The sequence below is a fragment of the Miscanthus floridulus genome, chromosome 5 (genome assembly GCF_019320115.1).
Source record: "Miscanthus floridulus cultivar M001 chromosome 5, ASM1932011v1, whole genome shotgun sequence".
NCBI classification, from domain to species: domain Eukaryota; kingdom Viridiplantae; phylum Streptophyta; class Magnoliopsida; order Poales; family Poaceae; genus Miscanthus; species Miscanthus floridulus.
The window spans coordinates 9,145,866-9,168,624 of record NC_089584.1 but is presented as its reverse complement, the minus strand read 5'-3'; the positions used below and the strand labels follow the sequence as shown (position 1 = coordinate 9,168,624).

At 45.9% G+C, this 22,759-nt stretch overlaps 1 protein-coding gene across 3 annotated transcripts; it reads right to left on the bottom strand.

The window, feature by feature from the left end:
• Positions 1-8,022: 8,022 nt before the first annotated feature.
• On the bottom strand, positions 8,023-18,463 carry LOC136451465 (protein HIRA-like). 3 transcript variants are annotated; one of them, XM_066452171.1, is made up of 14 exons: positions 18,163-18,463; positions 16,585-16,730; positions 15,154-15,429; positions 14,779-15,030; positions 14,290-14,687; positions 13,220-14,207; positions 12,846-13,056; positions 12,493-12,727; positions 12,250-12,372; positions 11,939-12,059; positions 11,392-11,580; positions 8,826-8,951; positions 8,645-8,728; positions 8,023-8,569 (listed from the first exon to the last, which is right to left on the bottom strand). In XM_066452171.1, exons 2-14 carry the CDS (start codon positions 16,690-16,692, stop codon positions 8,312-8,314), a joined length of 3,369 nt encoding a protein of 1,122 aa, XP_066308268.1. In that variant the 5' UTR covers positions 16,693-16,730; positions 18,163-18,463; the 3' UTR covers positions 8,023-8,311. The 3 variants fall into 3 exon arrangements, with proteins under 3 accessions (XP_066308268.1, XP_066308267.1, XP_066308266.1); XM_066452170.1 differs by lacking the exons at positions 8,023-8,569; positions 8,645-8,728; positions 8,826-8,951; positions 11,392-11,580 and adding an exon at positions 11,588-11,762; XM_066452169.1 differs by lacking the exons at positions 8,023-8,569; positions 8,645-8,728; positions 8,826-8,951; positions 11,392-11,580 and adding an exon at positions 11,588-11,758.
• Positions 18,464-22,759: the final 4,296 nt, after the last annotated feature.

The window sequence follows — 22,759 nt, the reverse complement described above, 5'->3', positions numbered from 1 at the left end:
GCATGATAAGGGGTGCATCATCATCCTCTTCTTCCTCAGTCTCGACCAAGGCCACCATAGCACTAGCTGAAAAAGGACAAAAGTACTCAGTTAAAGACAGAAACAAACAACAGAAGGACAAAGCGCATTAATGTGCTCACCTAAGAGCATGCTAGCTATAACTTGAGTACCTAGAGAAGTACTCGACTGATGAGCTTTCTTGGCAACGGGCACACCAGAAGAAGAACCAGCCACTTGCCCTCTCTTGCCGGCGCTACGAGTAGCTCGGGGAACTAAACGAGGAACATACTCTTCATATACGTCAGAAAATACGGAGGAAACACCAGGAAGCGTTACAGCAGTTTGCGACTTGCTGGTTAAAGAAGCCCCAGCAAGACTACTCCCAGCCCCCATAATGGTAGAGAGGTCGTGAAGGGGAATCGGGTCAACAAAGTTATGCCCCAATGCATGCGAAGAGAATAAGACAAGGAAGATTAAGCGAAAATAGATATAGCAAAAAGAAATACAAAAAGTACCCACACAAAGAGAAAACAACTTACAGCTGGAGGCGGGTTCTTTGCACAGTACTCGGAGATGGTAAGCAGGACAACGCTTGCTCCCTTCAACATCTTCTGAAGGCGCTTGAGTACCTCTTCATCGGTCAACTCAAGGACAGGGACCATGCGTGAAGGATCCTCAGCCCCAGAGTACTCGAAGCCAAAGTTCTCTCGCTCCTTCAGAGGCTAAACACGACAGCGAAGAAAACTCGAGATGATTTCAAAACCGGTCAAGCCCTACTGCTTTAAAGTGCTTATCCGCTCAAGGAACGGCTAGATCGCCTAGAGCTCATCCACCATCAGGGAGTTCTTTTCCCACTAGTCGTTAACCGAGGGACTAGATCCAGATTGTATGGCGAGAGAAGGAATCAAATTGGCAGCATAGAACCAGTCAGCACGCCAATCCCTCACAGAATCAACTAGGTCATAGTCAAAGAACTTGCTTTTAAGACCTTGGCGAAACTGAATCCCGCAGCCGCCAAGAACATTGGTGTCTTCACGGTGGGGTTGAGGCTTCAGACGAAAGAAGTGACGGAAGAGAGAAAGAGAAGGAGGAATTCTAAGGAAAGCTTCATAGAGATGTACGAAAATAGAAAGATGGAGGATGGCATTGGGAGTTAGATGGTTCAGACTAACCCCAAAATAACCAAGAAATTGATGAAGGAAGGCAGAAGCAGGAAGGCAAAGTCTGGCACTGATAAAGGAGACGAAAAGAATAATCTCACCAGGACCTGGAGCAGGGACCTGATGCTCGCTTGGAACTCTCCATTCAACAATGCCCTTGCTCTGGATTAGACCATCGTCGACAAGCTCGCGAAGCTGGTCTTCAATTGTTGTCGAAGCCGGCCAAGCTTTCTGGGCAGTCCTCATGGCCTCTTGGTTCTCGATCATGGAAAGTGATGACTCCTCGTCCACAAAGGTTGCCTGGGACTTGCTCGTGGCTTTCTTCCTACCCATGTACTAACGGAGGCAAAAAGGCACTAGGGAAAGAGAAGGCTTGGACGGCGACGCTAAAATGGCGGCGGCAATGGCGACGGTAGAGTTACGAAAGCTAGGGTTTTTCAGGCAAAGGCAGGGTACCAAAGAAAAGGAGGAGAAAGGCCCTTAAATAGATTTTACACCGGTAAAAACGCGGCCCACTAGGCCCGTTTTAACACGGCATGAGGACGCAACGGTCCATTTAACGACGCAACGAAAATGACGGACGGCTCAAATCCACACAACGGTATAGTTCAACAGACAGATTTCAGACTTATCCATCCAGCACCACGGTGGAATTACCATATCACCACAAAAAGAACTCATCAGCAATAAAGCAAAGAAGGGTTATCTCACAAGGAGCACAACAACCCGGTCCTTACAGTAAGAACTCAGAAATCTCATCAACAACTGGGATATCAGGAAAATAAAGAATAACAATTCAGAAGACAAGATTCTTTCTGTTATAGCTGATAGAAGATTACACATCTTACAAGACCCAACGAACTCGGTACCACGAAAAGCAAAGTAGCAAAGAGGAACCCAGACACGGCTAGGCTCTGGAACGACTACGTGTTCCAAATTGCTACTCGAAAGGATAAACCACCCTCGGCTACACTGTTTTCTTCAAAGGACAGACACAGTGCATCCAAGGCAAAAATCAGTAGAATGGTGGGACAACATGGAGCAGAGAAGGCCGGTGGGCATCTGTCTACCCAAGTCCGATGTGATGTTGGATATGTGTTGATCTGCACCGGACAGTCTCAAGACAAGCGACGAGGATCAACCTAGAACTGCCAGATGAAGGAACAAAGCCCACATCACAAGACTTCCTCCAACTACCGCCACGTACATCCTGGTACATTGCTGCTGCGGGATTAGCCTACCTCTAATCCCTATCACAAGACTCCCTCCAGCTATGGCAAGACATACAAGAATTGCAAAATACGCCCGGGGGCTGCTCTACTTCACAAACTACCATATTCACGACTACAAAGACTTTAGAACAAGCAACAAAACGCTCAATGAATCAAAACAGCGCTCCAAAAGAGTATTTATAGACCAAAGGAGCGGTGCACATGGACTAGGAGCACCAACGAAATAAGCCTAACAAAGGACATAGTGAAAAGACAGAATTCAATAAAAGAGGACTTAGGCGTGAAGGAACAGTACCCGAGGACAAGCATATTCGAAAGGATATACCAACACAGTACAACTCGTGAACAAACAACATTCACACTCAACCACCACCATACAACTACATCTGACAACAGCAGACTACTAGAGAATATGCCAAGACCCTGCATCCGAGTTCTTCCTGAATAAAACAACCTGGATATATGCTCGGGGACTACAACAGGAAAGGTATACAGCTCTTTCAAACAACTCAGATTCAAGACCCTCCAACTTTTTGTTCCAAATATCAAGAGGCTAGGGGGCTACACTCAGTGAGTGCACTTTTTCCTTCAAAAAAGCGCACGTCACTCAGAAGACTTTTTCAAGATAGATGACTTCAAGACCACAAGATAAAAAGAACCCAGACATTGCTATATCTGAGCTCTTTTCGACAAAAAGAACCCGGACATAGCTAAATCCAAGCTCTTTTTGACAAAGAACCCGAATATATGCTTGGGAGCCTTTCGATGAAGAATCAGGGAGATTTTAAGAAAAGACCCTCAAGCTCCTTGTGCCAAACAGCAAGAGGCTTGGAGGCTACATCCAAATGGGGGTACTTTTTTTCAAAAAGGTACACACCACGCGAAGATCTCACGAAGCGCTACATGGTTTCGCTCAAGAAAGCACTCGGACGATGCTTGTTCCTGCTTGACAAGACTTGAAGGAACAAGACGAGGCTTTCAGAACTCAACCATGAAGTGCTCGGGGGCTTATCGGTGCGGGACCCACGGGATACCCCGCATGGAAGGGAGAACTAGTCTAACTAGGATTCTTTTCCTGTAATCTTAGTAGTAGTATTACTCTGCAATCCTACTAGGAACTCTCATTGTAAACCGACTAGGACTCTGGCCTCCTAACTATATAAAGGAGGGCAGGGCTCCTTGGATCAAGAGTTCAGAGAGAACAATTGTACTCAACACTTTACAATCAATCCAACACAAAGGCTAACGCCGACTGGACGTAGGGCTATTACTCGATCAAAGATTGAAGGTCCAAATCAAGATAAGTTGACTGTCTCTTGCGTTAACTATCGAGTTCCGTATACGCTAAAGCCCAAACATACTGCCCCGGGGACCCCCATGGCAGGCTATCGCTGGTCAAACATCGACAGCCGCCTATGGCGCTGACCTTCGATTCAAAATCAATGACCTTTTTTCTTGCCCAAGCTGGCCTTCATTCTTTCTAACTCTCTCTCGGTTTCTCTCTCTCCCAAACCCGTCCATCCTTCTCGATTGCACAAATTAGACCTTGGAAACTTGGATTTGATCCATAGATCTTGGATAGCAAGGTATCCTCTTTCTCCCCTCCTCAATTTGTACTCATTGATTTGGCCTACATCATGTGTATTTTGCAACCCTAGGTGTTTAATTAGTTATGGTTTGAAGCAAATTTGATTTAGGTATATATATATATATGCTAAGTTTTAATGACCGATTAATTACGTTTATGAATTCATGTTTAGTTTGTGTCATCGATTTGTACGTGTACATGTAGGTGCACGTGTTTTTGATGATTATGTTATGATGTTATTTTGTATGTTTAAATTTAGGTCTAGTTTAAGTGTTGGAAGGTACCTATAATGTATAAATGTTCTTAGCACCCTCCAGTGTTTTAGATGAACAAGATGTGGTGTATGCAGAAGTGGCGAAAACGGGGTCGTCCGACACGACAATCACCACATGTGTAGTAGGCTCGGCAAGCGGTATCCGGATGCCTCAATTCAAGCACGTGCGTCGGCTTACCACAGTCATAGTTAGGAATAGGTAGTTTAGGATGCATGGGTGCATCCTTGCAAGAGAGGCCCGGGAAGTAATTGTCTATAAATAGTTTGTTTATGTTCCATATGAATTACCTATTTTGATGTAGGCATTCTATTTTGTAGCACTGGGAGAGGTGCTACTTCTTTCAATGGATCGATGGGCCTCAGAAGTTTGACCCTAGGTTCCTCCTTTTGGACAAGTCATTTGGGCTTCCTACAACAAAACACGAGGACTACAGCATTGGGTTCCACCTTCCCCGAACCCTCCACCAATGACGGACGAGGAGAAGAATAAAGACGCATCAAAGCGATTTGACAACCTGCCTCTGTGTGAATGTGGAGATCCAGGTGTGGTTGAGGATTCATTTGTTTCTGCATAGTTTTGTTGTGGCAATAAAAATGAAGTACATAAACCAATCGATTGTTCTTGTGAATTGAGGTATTTTGTATGTAATTTCTTATGTGCATTTTTTGTAGGATGGATAATGGAAGTGACGCTTTAGCGAGTGGCTCAATGGACTTAAGTCCCACTGGCCTGAGCCAAAGGAAAAGAAAAAGAAGAAGGAGAGGATAATCATCCCAGCCCCTTCGGTACTGTGCAAATGTGGCGTTAAAGCCCATTACGGCCTAGTTCATTCGGAGCGTGGAATAGGCCATTGGTGCGGCCATATGGTTGATTATGATGAGGTTGGTATTCTTTTGGAAAAACTTCTATTGGAATTTATGGCACATAGTGACTTATCTTTTTATGTTGAATAGAGCACTAGAAAATGCAAATGGGAGTCTTATGAGGGTAGAGATGAATATTGTGATACAATCAAGGCGAAGCAAGTAATGGGATGGAAGCAGGGTGTGGATCTCAGCTCATCGACGTCTTCGTTAAGCAACACTTATGCGTGAGAAAGCAAGAGAAAGGGGTCTGCTTCACCCTGTACATCTAAGCCTGGGCAAAATACCCGATACCCATTACCTGTACCTGAATTACCTGAATCCAGACCCGAATTACCCGAACCCGAGGTACCCGATCCCAAATTCGGATAGCGATTTTGATTACCCAAAATTAGTTTGGGTAATTCGGGTAATATCCCCCGGTACCCAAACTACCCGAACTACCCAAAGATTTGTTTTGTCTTTGTATTCATCATGTGTTGTTAGCTGAACCATTTAACTTATCACTTTATTAGAATATAATTCTCTCTATTTGAATGAGTGACTGTAATATATTATTCTCTACAAATTGCTATTGAAATTCTATACAAATTGCTGCTGAAATTATGTATAGATCGCTACTGAAATTTAGTGTAGTTTATTGTTTTCTGTAAATTTGGGTATATCGGGTAATACCCGAACCCGAACCCGAATTATCGGGTACCCGAATTTGCGGGTAGTGTTTTTTCGGGAGTAATATCGGGTAGCAATTTTTATTACCCGAATTTTGAATTACCCGACCCGAAAAAATCGGGTAACCCGAACGCCCAGGCTTATGTACATCCATGTACAAATGAGTAGTATGAGCTGGAGCACAAAAGGCGGTTGGCTGCCGAGAAGAAGGCAGAGGAGGAGAGGGCAAGGGAGGCGGAAAAAGTTTAGATGCAGGTCATGAAAGACCTTGTTGCTAGATTGCCTACGCTTTCTAGTGAGTGCTTCGAATATTTATTTGTTTTGGTATCCTATTTTTATTCCTATTCTCGTTACTAACTTATTGTATTTCTCCATGCAGGGAGCAGGCGTAGCGAGGAGCATGCCCCTAAGGTAGCACATGCAACGTTGGAAAAAAGGAAGGCAGAGCAGCAACAAAAGAGAGGTGCTCGTCCCGTGTTATCTCAAATTGTGGAGGCCGATGAGGGTGGCGAGGATGAGGATGACGATGCTAGATTGAGCGAGCTCATCGCTCTAGCGGAAGTGGGCTTGTTAGCACAAGACAAGCAAGCGGAGGAGGATGCCTTCTTGTCTCATGCCGCAGATGAAGCGGAAGCCGCTTACTTCAAGCGACAGGCAGTTCACGCTAATGCAGGTGAGCCAAACCGTAGGAATTAGGTTGTGGTAGAGGATTGGGACTTGGACGACGAGTTGCTTTTCGAGGGTGGTGACGATTGATGTTGTAGTAGGTTTTATTTTTCATGCACGTAACATTTGATCCCATGGACTGTATTAGGTGTACTTTTCAGACTATTTATGTACTTCACTTATTTATGTGTGTTGTCGTGTACTGCAACCCGTGAATTTGTACCATGTGTTCTATCATTTTTAGTACTCGTAATTTCCATCGAACACTTAGTTTAAATTGAAACAATACCAACCATCTCAATAGTGCAGCACAAAATTGAACCCGAACAACACATGAAATGGCATGTAAGGACCTGTACAAAAGCAGGGTAAAAAGGTCCTAGACTAAACCTAACATGCCTTAGGTAATTAAACCAAACATCAATCACATGGATGTAGCATACGTCTACACAACATCTTCATTGCAAATGAATAAGACATGTTACTCCTGGTAGTGTTTCCACATAGCAAATTGAGTTGAACCTTCTCCACAGTATCCTAACATTGTAGACAGCGGTGGCGGTGGTGGAGGAGGCCCCTTCTTGTGATAAGGGCAATTGCAATATGGATCAGTGCAAAGTGCCTCCTCTGAACCGGCACCATCGCTGTTGTATTCCTCCTCCTCATCCATGGTACCGCTTCTAACTTCCCTTTGTAGTCCAGAGATACGTCCCTGCAGGTAGTAGATGTACTGTTGATGTGGATAAATAGGAGTAGGATCGACCCATCTACTGAAGCCGTAGTTTCCTTTGGTCTCCAAATTCTATATTCAATATCTCACGTAAGTATTACTAAAGATGAGAAATATATTTGCAAAACATTATTAATAAGAAATACCCATGCTCGCGGGCATTTGAAGAAACGACGGCCTCCATCCATCTCGTCGGTGCACATCTACACTAAGCAGTCCTCACCATGGCGGCATTTTGGCCAATCTTCTTTCCAGTTATCGTATCCTCTGAGAGGATTCTCATGGGTGAAATCACTTTTGCTCTCAACAAACACTGCTTCCTCGAAGAAATGATGACCCAAAGAACCCTCCCACACAATGGGAGCCCCCCCCCCCCCCCCGCGTCTACCTGTGGTGAAACCCTTTCATCTCGATGAGCCTCCAGACATTTCTACTCCAACTAAACCTCAAAGGTAGTTTTGAAGTGAGGAGCATACAAGCACCCATGGGTATATGTAGGCAGAGGCAGGGTCAATAGAAATGGTACTGAGACGTAAATACTCATGAAAAGTCTATGTTTATTTCATTGAAAAGCCTACGTTGTATGACTGGAAAGGCTATTTGGCAACACACTGAAAAGACTATTTGAAAACATTGAAAAGGCTAGATTCATTTGTTAAAAAGCCTATATGTGCAATCAATTCATCTGAAAGCCCGTGTACGATACGATTGGACAACACAATGAATCAATGGACCTGAAAGTATTGTTGTACGATGAATGAATCATGGAAAAAATCGCTAAAGTTTACCTTGTTTCAGGAGCATCCACATTGACAAACATGACATCAATATATGATACAAACATATATTCAACCAAATATCACTTCACAAGACCATACAACATTACCATAGTCCATACATCCAAAAGAACATCAGCATCGTCCATACAATCAAAAGAAGCACAGTCCAAATAGTTCATGCATCCACATTAAGCGTCAACCAGTCATAAACCAGAAGTCACCATCACTGCCTCCTAGTCTTACCCTTGTCCTTGCCTCCAAGAGCGTATGTGCCTAGAGTTTAAGGGCTAGGCGGCCGACGTCGCCTACGTGCTGGAGGCTATGAAGGCTAAGTCGAAGGAGCGTCCTAGAGCTGAGACGGTCCAATCCCCTCGTAATCCTGCTCCTCATCCTCGCCCTCCTCGTCCTCGCCACCGTGGCCCTGAAAAATATCGCTTGTCTTGTGGGATGAGCTCTGGCCTCCGGAACCTGTACCTCTGTGCGAAGAAGTACCTAGGCCTACAGTGGTGTCTGAGAGTCGTGTCAATGGCCCGTGCATGTCCATCGCCGTAGTTGTCTTGCAACCACATTGACCAGCTGCACGACGTAGGCGACGTGCTAGCCTCTGTAGTTCAACATTTTGTTAGTCAGCAAGGTACAATGAGGGTAACATATTAATATTATGAGGGTTACAACTTACTCCAAGAAAGTTGAGTGTCCTCTCGTCGACGCCTGTCCTTGAGAAACGTTGGATGTCAAGCACGGACTGCTTCAGCGTGTTGCCCTGCAAACAACGAGAATAAGTGTTAAATCGCTAAAATTAGACCTATCATGGTCTTTATGCGCTGTGATTGAAAACAAATATTGAGAGTTCACATTACCACTTGGTCTAAGATCGGTGCCGACTCCACCTGCGTCCCTGGCCTCGTCGCCAGGTTGTACGACGTGTCTTCATCGTCCAAAGACTCAATACTGCCTCCATGGTATAAGGTTACTAGATTGTCCATCTAATCCATACAAAAGACAATGGTTGTTAAGGCCTTGCCTTATAGGATACTAAAATTATGAAATTAGCAAACTCCCTACGTAAATAAATTACCTAACTACCTACCTAACTATACAACTAACTAAAATAGCTAACTATCTAATCAATTAAATAACTAACTAAATTAGATAACCAATACACAAACTAATCAATTAACTAACTAAATTAGCTAACCAATACACTAACTAATCTATTAACTAACTAAATTTCGTAACTAAATTTGTTAACTAATCAATTAACTAACTGAATTTAGTTAACTAACTAATTTGTTGCTAACAAAGTTAAGTTAAAAAACCATACCTGTCAGGTAGTGGGGGTGCCGTCGGGGTAGTGGGATGGTGGTTGCGTCGGGGCACTAGGGTGGGGGTGGCTCGACCTGGAGGCCAGCCGACGTGCACTAGGTGGTCGCCCTCGCCACCGGTGCTCGCTGGAGACAAGGGCTGGGGCTGCGACGAGGGCGGCCTACGAGGGCGGTCATGGGCTTCGGAGTTTGGCCGTTACTGCTAACGGATCCCGGCGAGAACGGTGCTAGGGCAGCAGAGGTGGTGGCGGGCGGTGGCCGGAGGTGGTGACAGATGCGGCGGCGGCCGGCGAAAAGAGCGAGCGAGAGAGAGTGCTGCGAGGGAGAGAGGAAGACGACGACGCGACGATGTAGGTACCTAGCTTGGCACCGAGCTACTTGCCACATCAACGCCACATTATCTGCCACGCGAACCAAGACTAGATACCTCGGCGTTGTAGGTCACGACGCCGATCCCTAGGTCTAAAGTCAGGATTACGAACCCCAGGGGTGTAAACATAAAATTTTGACAAAAAGGGCTAAAATGAAAAAAATCGGGCAGCGGAAGGAGGGGCAGCAGAGCCGTCCCCCCCCCCCCCCCCCACCCCACAACCACAAAATAGTGAAAATTTTTTTTGATATCATGTAAAAATTCAATTATACAGCACAAAAAATTATCTTTTCACCTATTTTTTATGATAATATTATTATTTTTGTTATGAATACTAGATACATATGTAAAAGCATTGAAAGAACTATTAAGACATGCAATTTGTATTTCACATTTACGAAGTGTCATCGTATTGCTCGGCCCCCCTTAACCGAAAGTCCTGGTTCCGCCAGGTATACTACTATCTAGATCGATGGTATAGGGGGAGTACCTTCTAAGTTGCTACAAAAACGAGTCATGATAATGAAAATTTTCTACAAAATAAACACAGCCTCAACTAAAAACTATCAAGACCAATATTGCCTTGGAAGAAAAAAGGATATGAGTTTATCCAGCCTTTTACAGATTACACAATAATCACCAGGCGACCTCGCTTCCATTTCTACTGTTACACTCAGTGTTACAGCTAAGGCTATCTCCAACAGAATAGCCATCCGGTGACCCATAGCCAAAAATGCATGCTGCACAGTGTTTTTGCGGCCAAAATCAGCCTCCAACAGCCTAGGCAAACACGGCACCCATTTTAGGTTGCCTCCGACGCGGAAGGCAAAGAAGGGTCTCCTCTCCTCTCTTTGCGTCTCCACAAACTGGAGCCCACCACGACCGGACCTAGGCCCACCACTAGGACCGTCGACCGGAGCTGGCTCGCCGCTGCAGCCGTGGTGCCTTGCCCGCTCGCAGCCGCGACAATAAGGGAGGCACGCTGCTGCCCTGCCGCCGGCCTAGGTAGAGGAGAAGCCGCCGGGGTGGGAAGAACACCGAGGATGGGGAGAGAGCCGCCGTAGTTGGAGGAGGACGCCGTCGGAGATGAGGTTGGCGAGCTTGGTCACCGGATTCGGCGGTTCCCCATGCTCGTCGTGGACATCTCGACGGCGGAACCCGCAGGGCCGAAGCTGGGCGGCCGTGTTGCTATTCGAGGACTGGACCAGGAGCCGCGACGGAGGACACCCCTGCTGCGCGCATCTGGGGGCACGACCGGGCGCGCGCATGCAGAGAGGCGGCTCGCGCTGGGAGGGAGGCGGCGGGCGGCATGCAGGGACCGGGGAGGGAGGCGTGCGGGCAGCGCATGCAGGGACCAGGGAGGGAGGTGGGCGGGCAGCGCATGCCTGGCTCTCCTCCTTTTGCGTGTTGGTTGTTGGAGAAGGTCTATTTTGGGTAGGGGATGATTTTACTGTCCATGACCCAAAGCATGGAATGGGTATTGTGTATGGGTGGCTGCTGTTGGAGACAGTCTAACGGGTTTAAAATCAGTTTTTTTTCCTTTTCTTTTTTGCCAGGGGCCACCTTAATAAACAATCTACCAGGTACATGCACAACCAACTGAGTCATATAAGCACTTCTCAAATTAGACACCCTGTATCCGCACCAAACTATCCTACATACCTACCCAGGGGGTCAGTGAGTCTCCAGCAACTGTACTGAGCATGTCAAGGGTAGCTACGAGGTCATCACCTTGTCATTGTCATTGGCTTCTGTTCCGGGGTGCGGTGTCAGTGTGACATCCATTGGGTCCGCTTTGGTCTCAGCGGTTTCATATTCTGAGAGGAGGTCCATGAACTCGTTGAGCAGCCGCTGCACTTTCCGGTTCGATGCCATCGAAGGAAGTATATCTTCCTTAAGAAGTTTTTGCTTCTTCATTCCCTGTAGAATTGCCATCTGTTATATTACAGACTGGAACATCATGTCAACTACGTAGGAAATATGAGAACTGAGGGCCTATTTGGTTTGCGACCAAGCAGGCAGGCAGTGATCCTGGCCACCAGGCAACCAAATCAGACAGCCTGGGATTGATGCCTAGCCCTGACTCTGGCAAGCAAACCTGCCTGGGCACAGAACCAAACACGCCGTGAGTGTTATCTATTTATAGGTCATGCACCCTCATGGTTATCTAGGACTAGAAAGGACACTACTTGTGACAAACTGAAAGTCTTTCTTTTTGTGGACAAAATTGTAATTGGACGAGTCTAGTATGCAAATGGCCAAGGAAAGGGAGACTTACAAGAACATCAGGATCCCACGCTAGATTTTTGGGATCAGTAGGTGATGTTGAACCAACCATGCCCACTGGAGGACCTAGGAAGCTCTCACAAACTTCACGAAGACGAGATTCATCTGCTTCTCTGCATGCAAAAAAGACCAAGTGAAAATAATTAATTCAGCAAAGCTTCCCTCGTTGATTTTCAGTAAAATGTCCAAATTCAACTATTTTCCCAATCAATTAAAAAACAGAGCCAAGGATGAGGACCACAAAATAAATGCTAAAGGATAATCCATTGAAATGTACAGTAAATAAAAATAAAATGAACTAACCTAGCTAAAAATCGTACGTAAGATAGGAGGCATTGGCGGTACTCCTGTGCAGACTTCAAAGCCAAACAAGAGGCAAGTTGGGTCTCCAGATGGGCGCGCGTCTGCAACCCATCATCTGTAACCCTGAAACAGAAGCAGCCACCCAAATAGATTCAGACAAAATTGTGATATGCACAGTAGCATGTCATAGCAATAGTTTCAAGAGCCTTTTAGTACTAAAGTAATCGAAGGTAATAATCTGACCTGCTCCAAATAGGCTTTCTAGCCATGAACTTGCCTATGTCAATCTGCAACTTGCCTAGCTCCCCACCTTGTGGGAAACTAAACGAGCTAGCAAAATTTGATGCTGGAAAACAATCATCAGCAATCCTTAACCAGCACTTCATGCTCATGTCATAAAGAAAAGCATGACGGCTGGCAAGGACAACTAAAGGTGATCCACATCTTGAGAATGTGGCAGATATAACCTTTACTGTACCTGTCAACAAAGCAAGGACAACTAATAAGCACCAGCTATTTCAGCAAACGCAAACATGCAGTCAGATTAACCATCTCAGGTAGCACATGACAACGAAGACTGGATATAAAATAATTACCAGCATCTTTTGCAGATGACTCATCTGGAGATGCAACCAAAGAAGCCAAGGAGTCCTGCAAAATGCAGGTCCTGTCATAGAGGTTCCATATGTACATTAGACCTCTCCTTGTGACAAGAAGCAATTTCCAGCAGTCGTCACAATCAATAAAAACAGCTGCAGATCCCATCATCATTGCTGGCATTGCTCGCATTCCACATTTTGTGTAAACCTAACTAATTCAGAACAAATAAATTTAAGTGCTGATTGCTGAAGACTTAACAGATTGTCAGAAAATAAAAGGCACATTTCAGCAATAATTGACAGGCATAGAAGCATCCAAATTGAAACACAGAATCGATTTGAAAGAAATTCTGACAAGGGATATTACTCACCTGCAGAAAACCATCTTCGCAACCAACAGCCCAGAAATTTGCATTGCCTGCCAAGACAGTAACCTTTCCAGAGATACGATCTGACCAAAGAGTTTCTGTACCTCTTATACACTTAATCTCAGTTTCTTTTGTTGAAAACGCACCACCAGCACCAATCATATCTCCAGCACCACATTCTACAGGCCTCGCTTCAAGGCAGACAGGCAAAGCATCCTCATTGTCATTCTTATTTAGTACATGGATAGAAAGCGCAGAGCAGGAGGTCAAAGAGCTTGGGACCACAGATCTTGCGTGTTCTATACTCAGCCTTACATCATTACCAGCACCGGTTGAAACTTTTTGAATAACAAGACTCTCAGTTATGTTTGCCCTTGCTGTGACACTAGAGCGATCCCTAACTCCACAGTTATTACAGTTGCTATTACTGCCATAAGATGGTCTTGTTCCATTCATTCGTTGATCCAGGGATGAAAAATCAACAAGATGATTCTGAGAATGGTTGGGTGTGTTATCCTGGTTGGAAGCAAATCCAACTGCCTCTGGGATTATTCGTTTCCGGCCATCAGGGCGCCGGTATTCTCTCTGTTTCACTGGACTAGATAGCTGGTTAGCTTTTTTTACATCATCAGCAGTGGGACCTGCTGTCATCTTAGAGTCTTCAGGTGATGCTTCAGGAACTTTGAGACTTTGAACAACCGGAGCTGGGTTAGGCACATCTGCAGAAACTTTCAGGGGCGCTTGAGCTTGCTCGACAATTGAAGTCCCCTTTTTTCCAGCTGATTGTTTTGCTGATGCCTGTTCTAGCAGCAATTGTGCAGGGCTTTTGGCCAGATTTGACTGCCATCCTCCAACATCACCATACCTGTTCCTCTTCCATTCATCCATTTCAGAGTCACTTAACCTGCATCCAAGCTCCTTTGCTTCAAAGTGAAAGTTGGCAACTGATCCATCCAAGGAGCAGGCAAAAAGTGAATAACCATCAGGGCTCCTGCAAGGGAAACAAACAATATCAACATGAGCTTGAGCATACAAAATAATAATGGTTGTATAGAAATAATCGCATCTCATACCAAGATAAATCAACCACACTTTGAGAGAAAAAATGCTTAGCAACAAATATTGGACGGGCACTCGCTGTCGTCCAAACAGTAATAGTTCTGTCTTGACTTCCGATAGCAATAACATTATATGGTTCCTGTTCTTTTGTTAGTGTCTTTGATGCTCCATTGGCCCATCCAGCTGGTGCAGCCTTTGGGTCTTGGTCATTTGAGAAATTCTTACGGAATGCTGAGTTATTAAACTTAACCACCACAATAGGCGCATTATGCCCTAGAAAGTCAAAAGTTGCAGCCCACTCGCCTCTTTCAAGCACAGGTGCTGAATGCCTAGGTTTCTGGAAACCATGAGTTGTAGTTATGAGGTGGCCACAAGGTGACCAAGCAAGTCGTCTAAAAAATGTTGAACCAAGCTGCAGGAACAAAGAAAATGAGAAAGGCATTTAGTAAGACATGTTGATCACAGCTAGAGTTAATAAAGAAAAGTCAAAAAACACGACATACAGATTTTGCCCAATGGCCTTCTGTCTTGTGAGCAAGACTCCAGTCACTTGTACGCCATATCATAACAGTCTTATCATCTGATTGGCTTGCAATAAAAGAACCAATAGGATCCCAGGTAACCCCTTTCACTAAGCTGGAGTGCCCTCGCAAGACAGCAGTGCAAATGCCGTTGTTCATGTTCCATATGTGAATGGTATTATCCAAGCTACCGCTGGCCAACGTTGAATCATCAGGGGACCAACTAAGATCTACCTACTTCATGCACAAGAAATGGAAAAGGTGTTCAATAGTTTAAAAAATAATTATCACAAAAGGTAATAATAAGATGTAAAGAACAAACATAAACATGGCTGTGGAATTTTAGAAGACAATTACCACATCAGCGGTATGCCCTCTCAAGGTCATAATGACCTTCCAGTTTTCTAGATCTGGTGGTTGTCCACTGCCAAACTCAGGTGTACCTGAGCCAGCTTTTCTCTCATGAATTAGGATAACCTGATCATCTGATCCTGAAGCAAGGTAGAGGCCATGCTTGGCCCATCTCACACAGTTTACTGATCCAAAATGATCATGCATTGTAGCAAGCAACCTTTGATTGGAATCATCGTTGGTACTGTCCTTATGCACAGATTTCATGCTCCATATTCGAACCTATTTCAACAACGAAGCAAATAAAAGGAACTTAGTAAGGAGAAGGTCACCTATGAAAGAATAAAATGGAAAATATCAAACAGTGATAATACATCAGTATTACATAAACAACAGTTTACCAACACATATGACTCAAGAGGATAAGAAATTGCAACAAACTTAATGTTAGATTTTCGATTATCACTCAACAACACAGTTACCATCTTCCTCGGTAAAGAATCACATTAATGCCAAACCTTTTAGTTCATTCAGCTAATCCTAGTAAGATATAACACAGCATGCTAGCTAAAACAGACTGAAAACAGAACAAATAACTCTAAAGGACCTTATGATATTCAAATTTGAGAAGAGAAACAATGATTGCACAACAAGACCCTGTTAAAAGTCAGGTTATCTCATTGATCCAGAGGTTATCTCAGATACTCCCAATAGGCAATTTCACCCTAATTTATATTACCCGGAACAAAACAAGCTGGACCCAAGAACATAGACATATCCTCACTAAAGCACAAAAAGTTACCAGCACAGCAGTTAGCGCAGTGAACACACAACAAATGTTAAATTATTAGCACTGAAAAAATTGTAAGGGCATGTTTGGATGTTGTAGTTTTGAGGGACCTTGGTATGAAGAAATTGTTACTTTAGAACCGAGAAGAGAAGTGCAACACCACAGTTTAAATAAATGTGCTCTAGAGTGAAGTTTCTAAAAAAAAGGGGCGTACCCAGTGCAGATAGCTCCCGCTTTGTGCGGGGTCTGGGGAAGGGTGTCAGTGGCAAGCCTTACCCTCGCCTGTGCAATGCGAGGAGACCGCGACTTGAACCCGGGACCTTCCGGTCACAGGCGGTAAGACTCTAGAGTGAAGTTTCTAAAACTCCAAAATGACTAAAGTTTTAGCAATACCATGGTTTTAGAATCTACCAGGTTTGTTACACCCAAACACCCCATTCTTTCCAAAAACCAAGTTATCACACAAAACCATAGTATTTTTCTGTTACTCTCAAAGGGTCAAAAATGTTTTGTGTCCAAAAAGGGCCAAAGCATGAAACCAAAAGCCAAATATATAGAAATTTTTTCCTTTCCAACATGTTCAAAGAGTAATTGAAGATATACACTAAGACTCAAAGCAAGTTGAAGGGGAAAAAAACAGAGGATACCTTCTGATCACCGCCGCCAGTGGCGAAGCGGAGGCCGCCGGTCTGGATGTCAATGGAGAAGATCTGCAGCCCCTCGTGGCGAATCCAGCTTGGCTTCTCTAAAATCATCTCCTCCAAGCAGGGGCAGGTCTGGTATAGAATAACTTCTGCAGAAAAAAGGTCGAAGTTAGCAGGGATGGTACTGTCGGGTATCGATATTAGGGATACCCAAAGCAAGGAAGTTAGCGACCACGCTGACTTCCCCGGATGGCTCGAGACGTATTAAAAGGTCTCGCCCGACCCCAAGGCCGCGGGCTCCGTCTCGCCCGACCTCGAGGCCTCGGGCTCCGTCTCGCCCAACCCTAAGGACGCGGGTTCCGTCTCGCCCAAGGCCGCGGGCTCCGTCTCGCCCGACCTCAAGGCCGTGGGCTCCGTCTCGCCCGACCCCTTGGGTGCGGGCTCCGTCTCGCCCGACCCCAAGGACGCGGTTTCCGTCTCGCCCAAGGTCGCGGGCTCCGTCTCGCCCGACCTCGAGGACGCGGGTTCCGTCTCGACCGACGGGGACCGTACTGCCGCCAACCACTCCAGGTCCAAGCGTATAGCCCTAGGTCAAAACTCTGACGCCAGGAAAGAGGCTGGCACGCCTCGATATAACCCGTGGCCATGACGGGCCATACCTGGGAATTCACATCAAGAACAGTGTCAGGCGTGCCGGTGCTGTTCTGCCTAATCCTTATACAGACGCTGATAGGCGCGTCAGTTCACCACAACGTCCACCGGGACGGAGTGGAACGCCATGACTGGTAGATGACGCCTGCACATGGTGCCAGTGACGAACAGGGCCTCGACATGGAGCCGTCCCTGTTGACATCTACAAGATCGGCGGGACCCGCATGAAGGGGAAGAAGGACCCGGCTACCCTGGAAGCCTTCTTCTCTCTTGTTTTTCTCCTTTTCCTCCTTTGTAACCCGCACTTTCCCTTCGTCTATAAAAGGGGAAGCAGGGCGCCCCATGAAAGGGGGGATCTGGAACATAAGAGCACGACACGAGCACACGGCTGAGCGGCAAGCGAGCTCTCAGCACCCGTTCACTCCTTCCACCAGAGACTTGGAATCCTCTCCCTCTCTCACCTGTTTGTAACCCTACTGCAAACTAAGTGTCAGTAACATGAGCAGCAGCGAACTGGACGTAGGGACGTTCCGCCCGAACCAGTATAAACGCTTGTGTCCTTCGAGCACACCATCAGAGCCAGACGCGCAAATACAAATTTACTCGTCGGTGGTCAAAAACACCGACAGGTACATACATATGCATTTAATCAGTTGGCCTAGCCAGGATTTTATCGCTGGCTGTGCCAATTCAGTGCTCCAAAATTTTTCATAATGCAGCAAATTCAGTACGATACAATTACCAAAAGTACAATCCAGATACACAGGTGGTTCTAGTTCTTGGGTTTGATTGACCCTCAACCACAACTGAAACAGCTAAATGCCGAACTTCCGGAGTACCCATCCACTAAACCACGAGGAATTGCAACAAGTAGCAAATATGAATTCAGAACTATTGAAGCAAGGCACCTAGCGCATGTGGCATGAGTACCTGATTCCTTTCCTGCCTGCTGGGAGCAATGGAGAATGGAGCTTCCGCTTCGCCGAATCGCGGTGCCAGCAGCTGCCCGCCGTCTCCTCCTGGCTAGCGCGAACGGCTTGCTTGCCTGCCCGCGAGACCGCGACCAGCAAGCCGCAGGCGCTCACGCGGTGCGCCTGACGGTGACGCTGCGACCTCGGCAGCCGGCGTTAGGGTTAGAGAGGCGGAGAGGGGATCGATTCGAACTGTCCCAACTCCCAAGTCGAAATCGAAGTCGAAGGTTGGGGGAGCGTCGAGCGGGTCGGCTGTGAGGACGAACTGTGTGCGGACTGACTGGGAGGAGCGTGTCGGCCTGTGTGGGCTTTCTTCATTTTCTGGGCCATATGGGCTGTATAGTAGTAATGCTTAGGCCCAAATCCAAAACTTCGCATTCCTGGGTTCGTGGCCCACTATGGCATCTTCTCGTGCTCCTCCGGTCTAAACAGGGATGTAACGTAAGCGGCCAAAGCGGGTTTGTCACGGGTTAGATGATCGGTCGGGGGCAATAACCAGCTAGTCTCAGGCCCCAGCAGTCTTCCTCCAGACCAGTCGGTTTCACCACCTCTGCACTTGTTTAGCTACACTCTGATATTATTATATTCTAATCCACATAGGTTAGAAGGACAAGCATATGGTTGCAATCAAACCAACCTTATAGGGTGATTCTAGAATGATTTAGTGGTGATAGGACAGAGAGGAATGAGAAGCGAGTGTTTTTTTTTAGCTTTCAGTGTAGGTAGAAAAGTGGGTATTATCTGCTCCCCACCAAAATCTATTTCATTTTTTCTTGCTTCACCGAGCATGAATGATTCTCATGGAGAATGTGTTCTAAGGAGATCTGTCAAACTGCGCCTAACCTTCTAACTCATAGCATAGATAATGAAGCAATTTTTTTTTTCTGATCCTATCATAATCTAGTTGGATTTTACTAGTTTGTATGTCTAGAAACGTGAGAACGCTTCCAAATGACACCTAGGGTACGTTTAGTAGGTATCATGTGGCAGAACCGTCTAATCCAATGCCCTCTTAAGAGTACCTTTCATTAGACACTAAGTACCCAAGAGAATACACTAAATCGTGCCATGTCGTCGAGCACACCCCAAGTGAGAACTCGAAAATCCATATTTTTCCGTCAAGATCATAAATGAGAGAATAAAGCTTACAACATTCTTAACCATTTCTTACATCACTTTATTACAACATCAGAGTATTACACAAGTTGAATGTAACAGCGGAATTAAAACAGTTTACACGTAAAAGAGTTTATACATTTCAGGTTCACAAGTTTTATCTTGTAGCGAAGAACAACATATGATCAGAGTTATAGCGGAAATAGAGGTTAATGGTTAATTCTTAACATTGTGAACATTTATAAACCAGATATAATGACAGATCATAAAACTTTTCTTCTAAAAACTTTTAGTGAGGGTCATAAATAAACACTACGACCGTAGCATGAAAGGAATCCTCTCTGAGCCCATCAGGAGGTTTTCACACACAAAAGTCGTCTACCATCAATCGGTCACCTGCAACAGGGGGATAAAACCCTGAGTACTCGATTGTACTCAGCAAAACTTACCCGGACAGGAGAAAAAATAAAAGACTTCAAGGATATGCAAAGCTTATTTGGCTTATGGGTTATTGCATCTGCGGAACCATTACTAAATGTGCGTCCTTATATTCAATTTTATTAGCAGTCATCATTAGTTCATTAACTACCATTCTATGTATGTAGCTATGCTACTTTCAAGCAGGTGGAAAGCAATTAGAACTATTTTATCATTTTTCATATTCCAGTTGGATACCCCAGGCACAATGTATCCCAGTTGGGCACCCCAAAACACACGCTCCGCTTATACCCCAGGCACAAACAGAACCAACTCGTCCCACTCCTGTCAAGGGGTCCAGGTCTCCGTCCAAACTTAGACTCCAAGCCTCCAACACCTGAGACCTGGTCTCAGTATGGTGCTTAGACCTCCACCTAATATCCACCCCTAAAAGTCGGTCTGAAAAGAGTCAGAACCCATGATAAGAGAGCAACAAGTCTTCCCGCTCCCATAAGCAAGTATGTACTCAGGATAATAAGTTTATGATCTGACTACCATCCACAGCAACGGACGGTCCTCAATCGATACAGGTGGGACAAATACAACTAGAGCATCGCTCGGTTGCCTAACCAAGTCCAAATTCAAACCCAAAGTATGGTCCCGCCTGGTCTTCAATTATTATCCATATATATTTCATGTGATAGTAACCTGATAATAGTAACAATAATATATTTTTCTATCTCTCGCGAGTGACAAGTAATCACTCGACTTCTATCGGGATCCTATAGCGTAGCAACCTACATGACCCTATCATACTAGTAAGACTCATAGGATAAGGATATATATATGTGCAAGTGAATTTCATTCAACTCCTTTAAACTTAATGCACAAGCATAAAATAAAGTGCAGAATAATAGGGGTTATGCACTTGGGCTTGCCTGGACAAGATATAACCAAGGATTAGCATTCCATCGGGGAGACATGATCACCAAGGCTCCATCTTTTCTGCTTTTTCGGTCGACTCCACGATCCATCGTTGTCCCTATTATGATATACAGTAGACGCAACGCGGAAAACATAATTAACCAACGGCAACCGCAACTCTAAGAATACGATTACGCCTCACAAGCTAACGAGCTAGCTCTAATCACTAACGTACTAGTCTATGTATCCACGTCATCAAGTATGGCTTCATTTCTGGAAAATATTTTAGTTCTACAATCCCAAGGTATTTCGGCATTTTATTGATTAAATATATATTTTTGAACTAGGGCTCATTTAGCTACCCTAGCAAACTAATTATTATGGAGCTACAAAAATTACAGTGAGTACCTAATAATGTTAGGAATTTACTGTGAAAGTTTTAGAGTCAACACTATCCCCAATTTATCACAACAATTCCTATAAGTTTATATTTTAACAATATTAAGCACCTCAAATTAATTAGATCACTCTTGAAAATACTATGAAACTATGTGAACAAAATATACTAGCAGATAGATCATGATTTTAGAAACCGAACAAAATTAGTTTCACAATTTGTGGTTAACTATACTAATTTATATCGAATTTAAAAGCTAGTCTTAGAAACTAAATTAGAAATGCCTTAGAAAAAGAAAAAAGTCTGGTGGCCATCCATTCGGCCCAGCAGCCCGCCTTGGCCCAACACGGGCGCAGTCGCGCAGTAGGCCAACTCAGCAATGGCCCAAGGCGGGGAGCCCGCGCGCGTGGGTCTTTTGCAAAAGAGGGCTCGGGCTTTTAGACATTTAATCGAAACAGCGAAGCACTATTACCGCAGACTCACGTTTTGCATTAAGGACCTTAGAACATGTCACCTTCACCACGAGGCAGTCCTCGGCGTGCCCACGCGTGACAGCGTGGCACACCGGCGGCAACGGCGGTTACGCTGGGTAAATGAGACCCGCTACGATAGGAATAAAGGGCCGACCACCATCTACGGCTAAACCCGCAAGGATGGGTGGCGGTTAGGGACTCAGTGGCGTACTACCGCGACCTGCAGCGGCGAGCGGCTATCCACGGCGGTGGTGTGCCAGTTCCGATGAGCTAGAGCCGACAGAGGACTAACGCGTGAGCGAGTGAGCATGAGGAGCTTACAACAAGCTTGCATGTGGTGATGGTTCGGTCAGATGCGGTCCGAATAGGGCTAGCCACATGCGACCGAGCGGGGCAGGCGGTGCTCTGCGATGGCAACTGGCGCGTCTCCCCACCGACGATGAGCACCCTGGGCAAAATAGCGCGAGCACCATATGGAGGGAGTCAAGGCGAACTTAGGGTTACGAGCAATTGAACTGTTATCCGCTCCAACATACCTTACCCCCAATCCACATACTGCGGTGGCGCCCATGGCCGGCGACGAGCAAAACCTAAAATTGACAGCGGCCAGACCACCACTGGACCCGATGAGAGTGGGGCGTCTAGGTAACTCTACATATTACTCACTGGTACAAGTAATTGGGCTGGGAAGGCTTGAGTTGGTGATTATGAAGGGGAGAGGGCAGCGCATCGCCACTGCTATATCACGCGACGTGGCCCCGGCAGAGGTGACTCGACCACGAATCTATAGGGTACGACAACGTGAGGACATGGCCGCACGAGCGAGGGCAGGAGGTGCGTCTGTTAGTGCTTGGATGGAGCCAAGAGGGGTGCCAGCGCACGGAGCACTAAAACGTAGTAGCCGGGCCTAGAGCGGGGTTGCCGGTGTCGGCTAGCGAGGCAGGGCGAGCAGAGAGGCATCACTATCACCCTGTGGCTGGGGTCGGTTGACCCAGACACGGCGAGCGGCGACACGGACTCGTGGTAGGTGAATCGCAGGGCAGGGTGACTGCCACGCAACCATTGCAATAACGGCCATGGGCCTGACCCCATGCGCGGCTCAGCGGTCAAGATGGCGCTTGCACGTGGTGACAGCGGGGGCACACGACAGCAGCATCGCGGCGACGCCTCGCCACGCGATCACGTAGCGGCTGCACTGGCGTAACGCAGTGGTAGCCCTCCAGCACGGC